Raw genomic sequence first — 15,143 nt, 5'->3', positions numbered from 1 at the left:
TTGGTAAATGTCCTAGAGACTAAACGTGTAGAGAGAGAGAGAGATAGAGAGAGAGAAAGGGAGAAAGAGAAAGAGAGAGAAAAAGAGGGAGAGAGAGAAGAGAGAGAGATGAGGACAGGAGTGGGGCTAAAAGTGGAGTTCCTACTGTGGAATGATGAGGAGGTAAATGAGTCCAAACAAGGCAGCGAGTAGCAGAGACAGCACCACGGCACTGGTGAAGTACTCATCATGGAGCTGGTGGTACTGGGAGCAAAAAGAGAGACAGAGAGAAAAGGACAACACATTTCAGAATTTTAAAGGGGAGTGTATGCAGGTAAGTATAAGTAAGTATATATACTTTTTTGATCCCGTGAGGGAAATTTGGTCTCTGCATTTAACCCAATCAGTGAATTAGTGAAACACAAACAGCACACAGTGAACACACAGTGAGGTGAAGCACACACTAATCCCGGCGCAGTGAGCTGCCTGCTACAATGGCGGCGCTTGGGGAGCAGTGAGGGGTTAGGTGCCTTGCTCAAGGGCACTTCAGCCGCAGCCCACTGGTCGGGGCTCGAACCGGCAACCCTCCGGTTACAAGTCCAGAGTGCTAACCAGTGGGCCACGGCTGCCCCTGCACGTGTGTGTGTGTGTTTGTGTGTGTGTGTGTGTGAGAAAGAGTGTGTGTCGATCTCAGTTTTTATATATATTTTATATTTATAGTTTGATGTATATTTATATATATATTATATGTATATGAGGGGGTGTGTATGTGTGAGTGACCTTGTGGCATGTCCTGTACTTCTATGTGTATACTGTATGTGTACCTGTGTGTGTGTGTGTGTGTGCACGTGCTGGCATACCCTATGTTCCCTCTCTGAGCTCTTGTACATGAGCGTGAGGAAGTGCAGGTCTGTGGTGTTCGACTCTGTCTGGCGCGCCTCGATCAGCCGGCTGATGTAGCGGTTGACCCGCGTGCCCGGGCTGCTCTGCGTAACGTTGGCCGACACCGACGTCCGGTTCCGCAGCTTCTCCGGCACTGAGCGCAGCACCCGTCTCTGGACAAAAGCGATCATGGGACATGTAGTTTATCTATCATCAAGTCATCACCAACAACACCAATGATACACAAAGCACAGATAGCACACACATGCCTTCCTATCCAAGCACATACATCCTTCTGTCAGAAATGTCAACACTGCATTTCAGCCTCATTAATACTGAAACAAAGCAGTACATCAAGTTCTGACAAGCCCCTTTTCCAAACAGAGACCCCACACACACACACACGGTGTCGGTGTCTGACAGCGGTCTCTAATGAGCATAACTCTCGGCAGGTGCGCTCTTCCAGTGGGCTCCGGGAGCCACCGACTCTGAAATATTGTGCCGGCAACTTGTGCTGTCGCCATGCCTTGCAACTGATGGATGAGTGTCGCTGTTGACGTCGATGCTGCTGTGTAGGGAGACAAGATGTCTAATGCATGAGCGTGAACAACGATGGCAGCCCTGGGAAGATGTGGCAATGACCAACAACACTTGTTTGTGTCACGTCCTGTCCACCCCCCCCCCCCCCCCCCCCAGACACATCATGCAGACAGGAGGGCCGCCGAGCTGTGGAGCTGTCGGCGGGGTTCAGCGGCCAGCAGTGGCGCCTCAGTCTAGCAGCGACAGACGGCACGTGCGTAATGAACTCTGTGACCTCATCAGGCATCAGACACGTCATGCATACATGCGATTCCGAATTAGCGACGCTTCATTATCGATATAGACAGACAAAGAGGCACGTGTGTGAAAGATGATATCCATGACAACGCCCATTGTCGCGTGGAGGATCGTATCCATAGTGATGGATAGGGGGAGCGATACCGCGTGCGTCACACCTGATGGGGGGGCACTGGGAGTTCAGTGGAGTGTGCCCAGGTGTTAAGAATGCAGAGGCTCAGTGGAGCCACAGAGGTGTGTGTGTGTGTGTGTTTCTGAACCTCCTCCTCCAGTGAGTTTGAGCAGGGGCGGGAGGTAGTCACTGGAGCAGCCCTAGCTGGGGCTCACTGGAGCAAGACAGGGGTGGAGGAGTTTGATAGCAGTGGAGCGTGACAGGGCTCAGTGTGGTGGAGGTGGGGGGGTAGGATGTGCCCCGCTGTGGTCCATAAGAGATGGGTTTGGTGTTTACAGAACGTGCATGGCACCAAGCGCACAGGCCATGATGGAGAGGCTAACCTCACACAAATGCAGTGCACACATCCATGTTCCAGCAGGAACTGTGCTGTTTAGTTTCCACCACTTTGTCCTGCTTTTAATGTTCTGTCACTCATTGTGTCTGTGGACAAAGTGTCTGTGACCTACATGTGAATCCTGTGGTCAATGGCAAAGTCAATCCTGACCATAGGGGTTTATATGTCACCCCCATGCTTACACAGAAGTACATGAGAGTTGAAAGTTATGCACACACCCAGCCAGCATTCACACATCCACATATGGCCACAACCACACTGTATACACCAACATAAAGCAATGCTACAATGTTGCATTCATTTAAGTTGCACATCCAGATCACACCACTAAGGCTCTCCAGGGGGTCAGGATTTGCAGGGTTAGCTTTAGCCAGTTAGCATCCACCATCTTTAAAAATAGCATCCTCAAGTGCTCACCTCCCCACATGTTTACAAACAAGCCAATTAAATGCCAAATCACTGGTGGACACAAACCACAGACCACTTCTCATGGCGGTGAGATAGCCATTCCCATTGAAAAAAATGTAACTGCTAACTAGGTTTAACTTTGGACACTTGTATCACTCTGAACCAATAAAAAAAAATCAATGACACCTAGCCTTAGCTTAGCATACATTATTCTCATTCACTAATATGGAGAAGTGCTATCACTTGTCTCACACATGATCAATGATCAACACACAATCACTATCACAAATGCTAAAAAAAATCATGATACATCTCTGAAATGAGTTTTTGCAGGTTGGAATGTCTGCCTTAACAGGTGCCGTCATAATTTACTAGGCTGTGGGAAAGACGTTAAAGATCATAATGGTGGTAGTTTAATGGAAAGGGACGAGCTAATTTCACAGTTTAAAAAAACCTAGCCTCTGATGCTAAAGTCCCAGACCCCACTGTTGTTGCGCCTTCCCCCCGGAAGATTGGAATCTCCCCTCTGATGATTTTTTGACACAAACATATGGGGCTCTATTTTAATGGTCTGAAACGGAAGTGTCTTTGCGCAAAACGCAAATTACTTTGTGGGCGGATCTTGGGCGCTGATGCTATTTTACCGGCGGGATAATTGACTGTTGCGCCCGACGCAAATCTAAAATGGGGTGGTCTGAAGTAGCTACTTTAATCATGGGTGTGGTTTGGGCGTAACGTGCAATAAACCAATCAGAGCGTCATCTCACATTCCCTTTAACAACAGGCACGCTTGTCCCATAGCTGATTGCTATTATGGTGGCGTATTTGCAAGGCGCAGCCAGGAGCATTCACAGCGCTATAATCACTGTTCAGTTGGGAACAGTTAGCTATTGATTTTTCCTCTTGACAAAATATAATGCAGAATTGTCACAAAGACATACTTTCCGATGTTTTGGGATCACTCTCACTGAATCACGAGGTTATGAATGCATGGTGATATTTTTGCAATGTACAATGTAATCTAACATACTCTCCCGTGCTGCCGCTGGGGCATTTGGGTTAAATGGCATCGGCATGCATTTCAACATCACGTTTCCTTAAGTCCTCTAATATTTCCTAATGTATGTCATCAACACATCCGTGATTCGTGAAAATGTGAACGCTAGATTTATGCCTATTTTTTCACATCTGGACAATGGACACCACACTGATTTTCCTCGAATGGTAATATTTTTCTTTGAAATTATGTATGGTTTACAGAAATGGGAACTACGATCAAGGCCGTAGCCAGGATTTTTCAAATACCGAGGTCAGGGGCGTCGCTAGAAATGTTGGGCACCCCAAAATGCTATGGAGGTTCTTCCTAGCCCCCCCCCTCCCCCCCAATTTTGCCAACAACCATATATTTGTTCAGATTATAACATGTTTTGTTTATAACTTGAACCAACACACTTTTCCACAATAATATTATTTTTAGATGCACCTGTATATCTGAGCCTTTTCACAAATTGGCTTTGGAAATTTATACTGGACCCTGCTCCATCTGTTATTAAGAATGAGCTGCTTCTCCTCATCAGTGTAGCAAATGTTGCATAATTTGCAGGGTCATAGGCACAGTGAGCGTCACATCTTGACTCTCACTTGGGAGGGCCCTTCACCTATCATTTCCCTAGCTCCTCTATCCCCTGTCTCCTGTGTTGGATTTCTTAAAACAACAAGTCTCTAAATTACTGAACAATTTGACAATAGGTAATATGTGTGCCATGATATAATATCCTTCACAACATTTATCATCCTATATAACATTGATATAGCTTCGTTTTCAATGCAGGTTAGCTAACTGCATCTCCACTGAATTTCAACAGACATTTACATTATTTAGCATCTCATTGGTAGCCCTATTGCATCTAGTTATTGTATTCAAATAGCCTGACGAGCCAGACCCACATTAATTTGCTGCCGCTAGGGTGCGTCTAGATTTCTAGGCTAGTATTCAACCATTAGGCCTACATTTCTCACCTTCCCTCCTTCTCTGTCTGCTCTTCTGCTGGCTTTCCAAACTTTGTGACAGCCTTTGTTCAGGTCAGGTGAATTAAGATTAGCCTACTGGCAGAAATTAACAAGACGTCAAGTTTATTTTGAAGTTTATTTTTAACTATGTGAGCTACATTGCGTTCGTTAATTAGTTTAGGACACACTCCGCGATAGCCGACTCGACTCTACTTTCGTTTTGACATGTCAGAGGTAGGCTATCACGTGACGGTCCGTTGATGCGTAAGATAATTGTCTCGTCGGCTAGGCCTATTTGTAGCCTACTTAATAAATGAAACGAAACGAAAAAAATACCGAGGACATGACCTCGGTGTCCTCTATGGTAGCTACGGCCATGACTACGATGTATAGATGAGAGGAGCGAAGTGTGCGTTGCCCAGCACAGGCGGCCAAGCAAGGGCTCCTTACCCTCAGCAAACTCAACAACAAGAAACAGTTTCCAAGTTGACCTAACTTTCAACTCTGCACAGTATCCCATTAACTGCATGACAGTAGGCTATTTAAAATATAAGTTTGTAAACACGTTATCATCAACTTAATGCACGCACATTTGTTTGAGCAGGAGAGAGAATAACAATGAATGGATGCAGCAACTACAGAAATTGTAGCCATACTTGCTGCTTTCTTGTACTATCTACAGTGTATGGTTGCTGGTTAACAGCACATAAAAGCTGATGTAAGCTAATTCACTAACTCAAGACTTCAAGGCCATCATGGATATAAAACGTTTTATTGAATATAACGAAAGGATAGAGGGAACATAACAAAGCTTGGAGTTATTTCAGATGGGCTACAACAAGGTAGGCAAAATTATGGTGCTTAAAACCTTAGCGCAGCTGGAATAATGGCGGTTTGAGGCCAGGTGGGGTGACTGCTTTCTAGTTTTGCTACATAATGCCAGAAGTGAAAGGGCTTGCTGTGATGCTAACGGAAGTGTGCTCAAAGTATTTGTTTTCTGAAACTGCAAAATATCAACAGTGAACGTTCGCTGGAACACGCCCCGTCTTTTTTTCGCTGAACCGCCCCCGTGGGCGCAATCGAATTCCCTAATTTACAGGCATGTACCTGTGGAGGGAAAATTCCAATATGCGCTGAGTCAAAAATGACCGATTTACACATTCCCTGTACCATAAATATGACATTTTTCATCAGATTGCCTCATGATATCCTTCACAAAAGGAATTTGAACACATGAAATTCATTGTGACTAATTTCTTTGAATTCTGAGTGATTTATTCAACTTGGTCACACTTTTTTTGTTTACGGTCAAAAATGACCGCCATTAGCCTGGCCAGCGCCACCACTTCTCAATGAGACGTGGTCTGGGAACCAAACGTTCATTTTCTCGTATTAGAAAAAAATGCCCAGATCCGTTTATTGGGTGCCACGGATGTCTATCAAATGCGTCTGTGCATAGCTCATCATCGTCTTGCTTTCCCCCCTGTTCTGTGATTGGTTCCCTATCTCAGGCGAAAATTTGCTCCATGGTCTCCAGGCTGCCTTAGCAGCGTGAATCAAATCGCGCGCAAGGCAGCATGGGAACACCCAGGCTACCGCCATAGGAAATGAATGCGAAAGAGTATAATTTTAAGTAGATGAAAGACATCTCCATACACGCACTCCTACAACTTTCCTGTGCTTGTGTGCCCATTCTACACATCATACTTTCCACAAGAAAGCTTAGAGTAAATTATGGGAGCCCTGTGTTTTCTTGATGTACTTCTCCCCCAATGTGAACAACCACACCTGCCAAACAAATCAATCCTGTGTAAATTATAGGAACCTATGTGAGCAAATGTATTGCCTATACTTGTAAGTAAACTGGCAAATGTATTGTTTGCATTTGTTAGAAAGAGTTATATATGTAATACTTTACTTTTTCATTCTACTTTCTTTTTACTTTTAATACTGCCTGCCTCCCTTCTTTACCCTACAATGTTCAGTGCTTTGAGTACATGATAAAGCGCTCTACAAATAAAATGCAATCAGAGTGCAGGTTTTGTACTGGGGTTTGAGGCCAGGTGGGGTGACTGCTTTCTAGTTTTGCTACATAATGCCAGAAGTGAAAGGGCTTGCTGTGATGCTAACGGAAGTGTGCTCAAAGTATGAGCTGTATGAGGGACCCTTAGGTCAGGTTGACCCCTGTATGAGGGCTCCCATGGAAAGGTGATGCATTAGTGAGGCACCCTGTGTCTGTGATGAACAGTGGATGGAAGGATGTACGAGGGGCACCTGTTTGTGTGAAGTGCATGAGTGTGCTTCATGAAGTTTTACAAAGTGCCAGCACTATGGTTGAGTATGTGCCCTGACTACCATACCAACATCCATTGAGGCAACAAATCTTAAAAATATATATTCATAAAAAATATTATTATTACTATTGTTATAGTGTACATTTTTTATTTATGTTACAATAAGAGCAGTTAAAACTGTACGGTCAAATTTGACCGCGAACAGTAAATTAAAGGAAAATTCCAGTATTGAGTCCCTTTTCTGGTTTGTTTTGGATGAAATAGAGTGGTGGACACCGAAATTTTGACGATTGGTCCTGTCTCGACTTTTCTGACTCGTTTTGAATCACCTTTGACTACTCAGAGTGGCTGCCAACAGGCATGCTCAAACATGTCCTGAAACAACCCTTAACGTTCATTTTCACGTTTGGGGGGGGTAGCAACGAACAGTGTTTAAAGGTTAAAGATGCCAACTGCCCACAGAGTACTAGCATTAGCCAATGAAGTGAATGGGGGTGGAACTTCGTCCAGCTCTGTATAATGCCTCCCTGTGTACAAACACACACACACACACAAATGTTCCAGCATCTTACTCACTTTGTCTCCATCTTCGCAGTTCATAACATTGGAGAAAGGGATCTCAGCCTTGAACATCTTCCTGCAGTGCATCAGCTGCACCAGCAGGTAGCACACTGTCTTGAACTTCATCTTTTTGGCAGGCTTGATGTCGGAGAGGATCAGGCCAGGGAAAATCTGTCAACACCCAAAACAGAGCAGCAAAGAAATATGAGAAATATGAGATTGGGAGTAGGATGGCGCCACAGATCCTACACTTCCATAACAGACAGCTCACAAAGAGGCCTGCAACATCATATCACAGACCTGGTGGCTGTGTTTACACAATAAACAATAAACAAAGCAAAACCTTAATCCAGATAAACAGATAAGATGAAGACAAACAAGGACAATTATATTAAATCTATATATCTATCTATCTATCAAATTTGAAAATAAACATGAGCTATGATTGGTCTTAAATTCATGGTAGAATCTGGTGGCAACCAATGATATGCTTTGATTACATCACATGACACTATGCTGCCGTGTACTGTCAGTCTTTCCCCACACTTTTGATGACTACAGTCGCTGCAGAAGTGCTCCTGAATATGTGAAGATTTTCCTCAATATTTCATATTTCTGCAGAATTTAAAAATAACTTCATGCATCTGGGGTAAGTTCTTATCTTTTTTTAATCATTGTCACATTGTTTTGATAGGATTATTACCTTTTTATTCAATAAAATAGGTATGTTGCCATATGGCAACATTGTGCGGTAGTGGAACCATATTTGCTCATGCTAATGCAAAAGCAGAGTAGCTTTGTTTGAATGAGACATTTAGATGTATAGGTGGACTGATATAGTTGGATGGTTGTATTTTGCTCATTTATTTATGTTTTTTGTTTATTTTTATAAAGTTTAATAGTAAAATATACACTTATTTTGTTTAGAAAATGAACACGGCAGTATTCTATGGCAAGGCTAAGAGGAGGGCTGAAATGTCATTGTGCAGTCCCCATTCAGACAAACAGACACACACACACACACACACACACACACACACACATGTTCTACCATTCTATACTTGATAGGAGCTGTATCTAGTATTTCATTTGAAATGCCAATTGTTCATGCGTTCATGCACACTAGGGTAAAAAAGGTTACAGTGTATCATCTTTTGCCTCTTTTCATGTATTTCAGTTGAAGCTCAGGAGGAGGCACCACCTCAGGTGGAAAAGATCAAGAACCTGAAGTGGCAAAAGAGGCAGACCATCCTGCCCGTACTTAAATGGAAAGGTGCCCTACCGGTAGAGTGCTGCTCTGGGTAGAATGCTGGGTAGAGTGCTGCTCAGGGTAGAGTCTGCTCAGGGTAGAGTACTGCTCAGGGTAGAGTGCTGGGTAGAGTGCTGCTCTGGGTAGAGTGCTATTCTGGGTAGAGTGCTGGGTAGAGTACTGCTCTGGGTAGAGTGCTGCTCAGGGTAGAGGGCTGCTCTAGTGCTGCTCTGAGTAGAGTGCTGCTCTGGGTATAGTGCTGCTCTGGGAAGAGGGCTGCTCTGGATAGATTGCTGCTCTGGGTAGAGTGCTGCTCTGGGTGCTGCTCTGGGTAGAGTGCTGCTCTGGGTACTGCTCTGGGTAGAGTGCTGCTCAAGGTAGAGTACTGCTCAGGGTAGAGTGCTGCTCTGGGTACTGCTCTGGGTAGAGTGCTGGGTAGAGTGCTGGGTTCCCATTACCAAATGGTGGCAAGGGATTTGGATAGACAGGGGAGAGATGGCAGTTCAATGCAGTCATACTAAATGAGAGTTTTATTCATCATTCATTTGTCCTGTTATTTTCACTTAAGCCTCACTTGCTTTAAACATCAAATAAAGAGAGGCTTAGAGTGAAAGAATGAGAGAAGGAGAAACAGAGAGAGAGAGAGAGAGAGAGACAAGAAGAAGGAGGAGAGAGAGAGTTCCTGGACAGGGCATGTTTGCCATTGTACCTGCTGAGGAGCAGTCACAGGTAACTGAGTGGAGAACAGACAGTAGGGTTGTGGCGATGGACGATATCATCGTCCATCGTGATGGTTGACAGGCATCACGATGGAAAGCAACCATCGTGATGCCACGCCCCCACATGGCAGTCACTAATTCCTGCTGCAACAGGCTAAAACATAAAAAAAACCTTTCCCTGAAAATAAAATTGAGCCTACTTTAAAGGCTGTCAACCAAACAGTTATCACGTATTAGTCTACCGTCTTGTAAAATAAAAGACTTATTAGTCTACCCCAGTGATCCTCACTATTTTTTTCACAAGAGCCACATTGGCAGTGCAAAATCAAAAAGAGAGCCACTTTTACGACAACATACTAACTCACCTTTGCAAATGTGCATTTCTACATATAAATATCCCACAAAAAAAGAAATAACTAAATATATACAGCTAATGCTTAATAACTTCCTTTCACCTTCATTATTTGGGTGAATGAAGAAGTATAATTCAGATGTTTGCGTTTTTGTAGTACAGTATTGTATGTTTATGAAGCACATTTGAAAAAAATATATTGGCTGTGTTACCACATAGCCTGTGGGTCCCATTTAGAAATGGCCACATAGCACTTTCCGTGATAAACGCAGCTGCATGAAATGTATTACAACTTATTGCCACAAGGCGGCAGTTTAAGTCCGCTGTAGCATTGCCGGTAAACAGGGCAGCGGATTGCATTCAAAAGCGTTGCAAGTGGCAGTGAGATACTGTAAGCAGAACGAAATTAAAGATCACCTCGTTGAAGTCATACAGTAGACTAGGCTAAATCAGAGCCTACTTTTGTTTTTATCAAGCTGGGGCCAGAGATGATGGCCTTTAGCGAACAGTTTAGGCCTACTTAAAATGAGTAAAACCAAATTTGGCGAAATTTCGCCAAAGCTGCATGCGAGCCACCAATTATAGCTTGAAGAGCCGCATGTGGCTCGCGAGACGCGCAATGAGTAATGCTGGTCTACCCTCTTATTATGACCGCCGCGCAGCGAAGCGGCGGTCATATAGGTTTAGTCAGATTTTTTTTTTTTTTTTCTTTTTCGCATGCCCAAATTTCCGTCAATGATTCCCGGGACACTGAAAGACCGGGGTACATGAAACTTGGTGGGTATGTAACCCCACATGGATAGCATGGAACCATCGTTTTTCGTTTTGATCTGTAGCCCCCCCGCTGGACTGGACACCCCGAAAGGAGGGTAGGGCAGACACAGTTTTCTGTGAATATCTCGAGAACCGTAGGGTTTAGGAGGACCATTTTTTTTTGTATGTTGATCTCAAAGGGCCATGTCAACCCATTCCATAACCACTCATTTCATGTATAGCGCCACCTAGTTAAACACAAAAAAGTAAAAATGAGGTGTTGTAATCGCAGGTATCTGGGAACTAACATAGTCAAAACTGCACGAAATTGGAAGCGTAGGATCATTATGACCATTATGACACCCTCTGTATGCACGCCAAGTTTCGTGGAATTCCGTTCATGGGGGGCCACACAATAAATTAATTTATGTTACTATACACCAACTGGCCTGTAGGTGGCCGGAGACAGTTTTCTGTGAATATCTCGAGAACCGTAGGGCCTAGGAGGTCCACCTTTTTTATGTATGTTGGTCTTAAGGGGGCATGTCAACCCATTCCATTACCACTTATTTCATGTATAGCGCCACCTAGTTAAAAATTAAAAAGCAAAAAATTAGGTGTTTTCATCACAATATCTCTGGCTGACAAGGTCAAAACTGCACGAAATTAAAAGTGTAGGATCATTATGACACCCTCCGAATGCATGCCAAGTTTTGTGTACTTTCGTTCATGGGGGGCCTTACAATAAAATAATGTATGTGTACATTTAGTGACGTACACCAACAAGGATTCCCGGGACACTGAAAGACCGGGGTACATGAAACTTGGTGGGCATGTAACCCCACATGGATAGCATGGAACCGTCATTTTTCGATCTCAGACACAGTTCTCTGTGAATATCTTGAGAACTGTAGGGACTAGGATGACCATTTTTTTCCGTATGTTTGCCTCCAGGGGTCATGTTAACCCATTTCATGTGCACACATGTGCACAAACAGATACACACACACACACACACACACATTCACAGTAATCATACGTATGACACTTACTCACACAGTAGACATATGTACGCTCAGAATTATGAACAGGCAAGATGGAGGTGGGGTTGTATAAAATTAATTTTACATGTGAAATCTATGAACTAATCGTGTTTTGGTACTTGTTGTCTAGCAGATATCAGTGAGAATTGAGTGTGGATAATGCAGTGAGAGAGTTAGTGAGACAGTTAGAATCATATAGTCCTTTCAGCGTGATTTATTTTTGTGGAAAAAATGTGCTGGACTGGGCGGCGGTCATATTTTGTACTGCTCTGCGGTACATCTAGTTCAAATAATTCCTGACTGTGACGTAAATGTGTAGCCTAATTGTCTTTTTGTAGCCTACATGTCTCGCAGGCCTATAGCCTACATTGGACGTAATAGGTAGCCTAATGTTTTAGCAAATAAATATAGATTTATTATTGTTAGGCTACGACTAGGACATTCTAGCGCTCAAATATTTTTGCAAGGCTACAGCCAGCGCCAAATGCGTCCTTCTCCTCTGTGTTAAAATAAACCATTTCTTTCGTTAATTATAGGATCAGAAGGTAGCCTATTCGTCTTTCACTGTAAGGCTTGTATTTCATGCATTTAGCAAAAGTCCCAGACAGCAGCGGAGTGGTAATCGGGATTCGTTATTTGTAAAAGTGTTTTAACTTCGCCCTCCTATATATAGCCTGGACTGCGCGAACGCAGCCCTTTACTTTTTACTTCCCGCCGCTCTCATAGTCAACATAGACGGTGGGATGCTGCATAGTACTAAGATTTTAAATGAGTGACCACGATAGTAGTCTTAAGTAGCTTTTTTGCTGGGCCCAGCGAAGGCTGACAATGTGTAATATTCCGCTGGTTTGTGCACACGCAAGTGTTCAGATTGATTGTCTATCCGTCTTTTACAACAATTTTCTTGGAGCAGATCTTCCACACAACTTGTAGCCTGGTCAGTATATGTCTCTCTTAGCTGTCCACTTTCATCAGGCCGTATAGCCTAATATATTTTTTTATTTTTTTATGTAGAACATTTTAAATGTATTTCTGTACAGACATACCTAGGCTATAGGCTAATTAATTAGTGTTTACCACACTAACCCCCCCCCCCCACGATATCATCGTCCATCACAATGTTTTACTGTACACATCGTCAAATGCCAATTTAGGCGACATCGCCCAACCCTAACAGACAGAGCTGGGGATTAAGACCTGCACCCCAGTCTCCCCCTTTCATCGGTCCTGCTTTACCTTCCTGCGGTGAGATGGCACTATGAAGAAAGTTTCGATGTCGTGTTTCTGCAGGAAGGCATTCCTCTCTTTGCCGTTGCCCGGCTCCACTTCGTAGTCTCCGTTTAGGCACTCCAGCGTGGCCCTGGTGATGTGGACCTTCCTGTGGGATCCACAAGATTTGCTGAGCATTTAGGGTCAATCAGAGGTGTGTGCAAAAGTGCATAATGCCTTAATGGAGAAGTAGGATTGAGAGAGGCTAATGTCTCTCTCTCTCTCTCTCTCTCTCTCTCACACACACACACACACTCACCCAGGCAGTCCCCCAGCTTCCATCACGTTTGCTAGCGTCACGTCATTGGACCAGACATCATACTGCCACTTGCGCAACCCCAGGACCCCGCAGAGCACCCGGCCAGTGTGCAGCCCCACGCGCATGTTCAGGTCCACCTCCGTCGCCTCCGCAACCGACCTGCAACACACATTTTGTTCAGAGTATGAGTCTATATCTGTCTGTGTACGTGTACCTGCATATGTGTGTGTGTGTGTGTGTGTGCATGCATTAGAGGTTAAGAGTATGTGTTGGATGAAATGCCCAAAAGCCTTTTATATGTACAGTGTAACTATACAGTACATACTTGTATAGGATTGTGTGCTCATGTATAGTATGTGTGTATATGATTATATGAACTGAACACACATCATTTGTTTCAACATCTGGTGTTATTAACAGCAAGGGTTTTATAATAAAAAAATGAAACGGTTTCAGACTTTCCCATTTTTCCGCTTGTCTGTATGAATGACAAGGTGTGTATGTTCTGGGGAGATAAGGTCAAAAAACAGCATGGCAGCTGCCCAGGATTCAAGAGACTCTTTCTCTCCCCTTCTCTCTCCATCTCTCAGCTATGTGGCTAGCCATGCTCCTTCTCTCTCTCTTCTCTCTCTCTCTCTCAGACAACACTGAGCCATTCACAGAGAATCACTCTTTTATTCCTCAAGGAGGCTTGGTTCAACTTAAGACATAAAGGAATGGGGCGGAAATTGCTTCTGTGTGTGGCCTCTATACTAGGCTCTTGGTTCTCAGGGAAGCAGTTATTCTAAGTGTGATTCAAGAAGTGGTTCCAGTGAGCATTTTGATGTGTTGTTCAATGAAATGCAACTAGTATCAGAGTTTCACAATGAGACAATTGCCTATAGACGAGAACACAATGAGGACACTAAGAAGACAGCATCCCCATATGACAGTGAGAGTCTCCTAAACAGCTACTGTAGCCTGGTACCATCGCGGTGACCTCTTGCAGGGGTCCCTCTTAGCTTTGTGGCCAAGTGGAGCGGGCAGATTGTAGTCTAAAGACAGACTGGAAGATTGCTTTGATACTTATCTAATGTAATATTTGCAAGATTAATAATGAGCGTGTCCTTTTGTTTTTTTCAGCATATGTTCTGAAAGTAATGAGAAACCTGAGTTACAAATCTAAAACGTAAAAAAATAACGAATTTTAGAATGTCACATGTCAATTCGCATTTTAGGGTGACATAATTCGTAAATCCAAAGCACTGTTGTGCAATAAGTGTGTGTGTGGAGGAAGGGGGGCCTGGGGCAGTCTTTCTGTCTCCTTGTCTCTGTCTAGAGACGTCTTCATGCTGTGTTTCTTTTCTCATTTGAGCAGAGTGTGTCAGACATGTTAATGGGACGTCCAAATCTTGTGAGGATCAGTGAGGCGTATTTCCTCCGCTCATGTGATATTCCCTTTCCCCTGCCCCATCAGACAGGCAGGCTGACATACTGGACATCTCCATTTTGACGTGTGGCGCCTCAAGCCTTTGCTGTCATAAAATAAGCCATTTCCCTGGACAGACGTGTGTGGCGAGGGCTTTAACATACGCCGCTGCATCCCAGATCTCCATAAAATCAATGACGACCTTGCTTCGCTGGCCTCCGTAGATACCTCTCAATGGAGGAAGACTTTGACGGCTTGGAATACCAGGTGCAAGGACACATGGCAATTGCTTTGATCAATTAGTTTAGGTGGATCGAGCCCCCCAACCCCATCCCTAAGTCCACACTGTGAGGGGGGTGGACCCCCTAGAGAGTGGTGCTGCACGGGTGATAAAGTGTGCTTACAGAAGGTCATTCTAACCTATAACACTGAGGCAGATGAAGACAGGGGCGATGGTGCCTTCATTTTGGGACGCAATTTTAGCTGTCAGTCACCTTGTCAGTTGCAATATCAGTCAAAGAAACCAGGGACTGGAGTCAGTCATCTACACACAGAAAAAGTCTGCATGTTGTCGTGACAGTCAGCCAGAGTGCCCTGCATAGGTCAGTCAT

The 15,143-nt window shown here is 44.1% G+C and overlaps 1 protein-coding gene across 3 annotated transcripts in view; it reads right to left on the bottom strand.

The window, feature by feature from the left end:
• Window positions 1-15,143, bottom strand: part of LOC121677507 (adenylate cyclase type 1-like) — a 54,559-nt gene that overhangs the window by 12,962 nt on the left and 26,454 nt on the right. For all 3 annotated transcript variants that reach the window (XR_006021019.1, XM_042056267.1, XM_042056255.1), the window contains exons 6-10: window positions 13,125-13,283; window positions 12,833-12,974; window positions 7,496-7,651; window positions 840-1,034; window positions 146-243 (exon numbers count right to left, since the gene is read on the bottom strand). Coding sequence is in view for 2 of the 3 variants with exons in the window: in XM_042056267.1 (XP_041912201.1) it covers window positions 146-243; window positions 840-1,034; window positions 7,496-7,651; window positions 12,833-12,974; window positions 13,125-13,283 (750 nt within the window). In the remaining variant the exon portion in view is untranslated. The remainder of the gene's footprint in view (window positions 1-145; window positions 244-839; window positions 1,035-7,495; window positions 7,652-12,832; window positions 12,975-13,124; window positions 13,284-15,143) is intronic.

The sequence above is a fragment of the Alosa sapidissima genome, chromosome 1 (genome assembly GCF_018492685.1).
Source record: "Alosa sapidissima isolate fAloSap1 chromosome 1, fAloSap1.pri, whole genome shotgun sequence".
Lineage (NCBI taxonomy): Eukaryota > Metazoa > Chordata > Actinopteri > Clupeiformes > Clupeidae > Alosa > Alosa sapidissima.
Note: the sequence above shows the minus strand (reverse complement) of the source record. Positions and strands in the feature narration are given on the sequence as shown.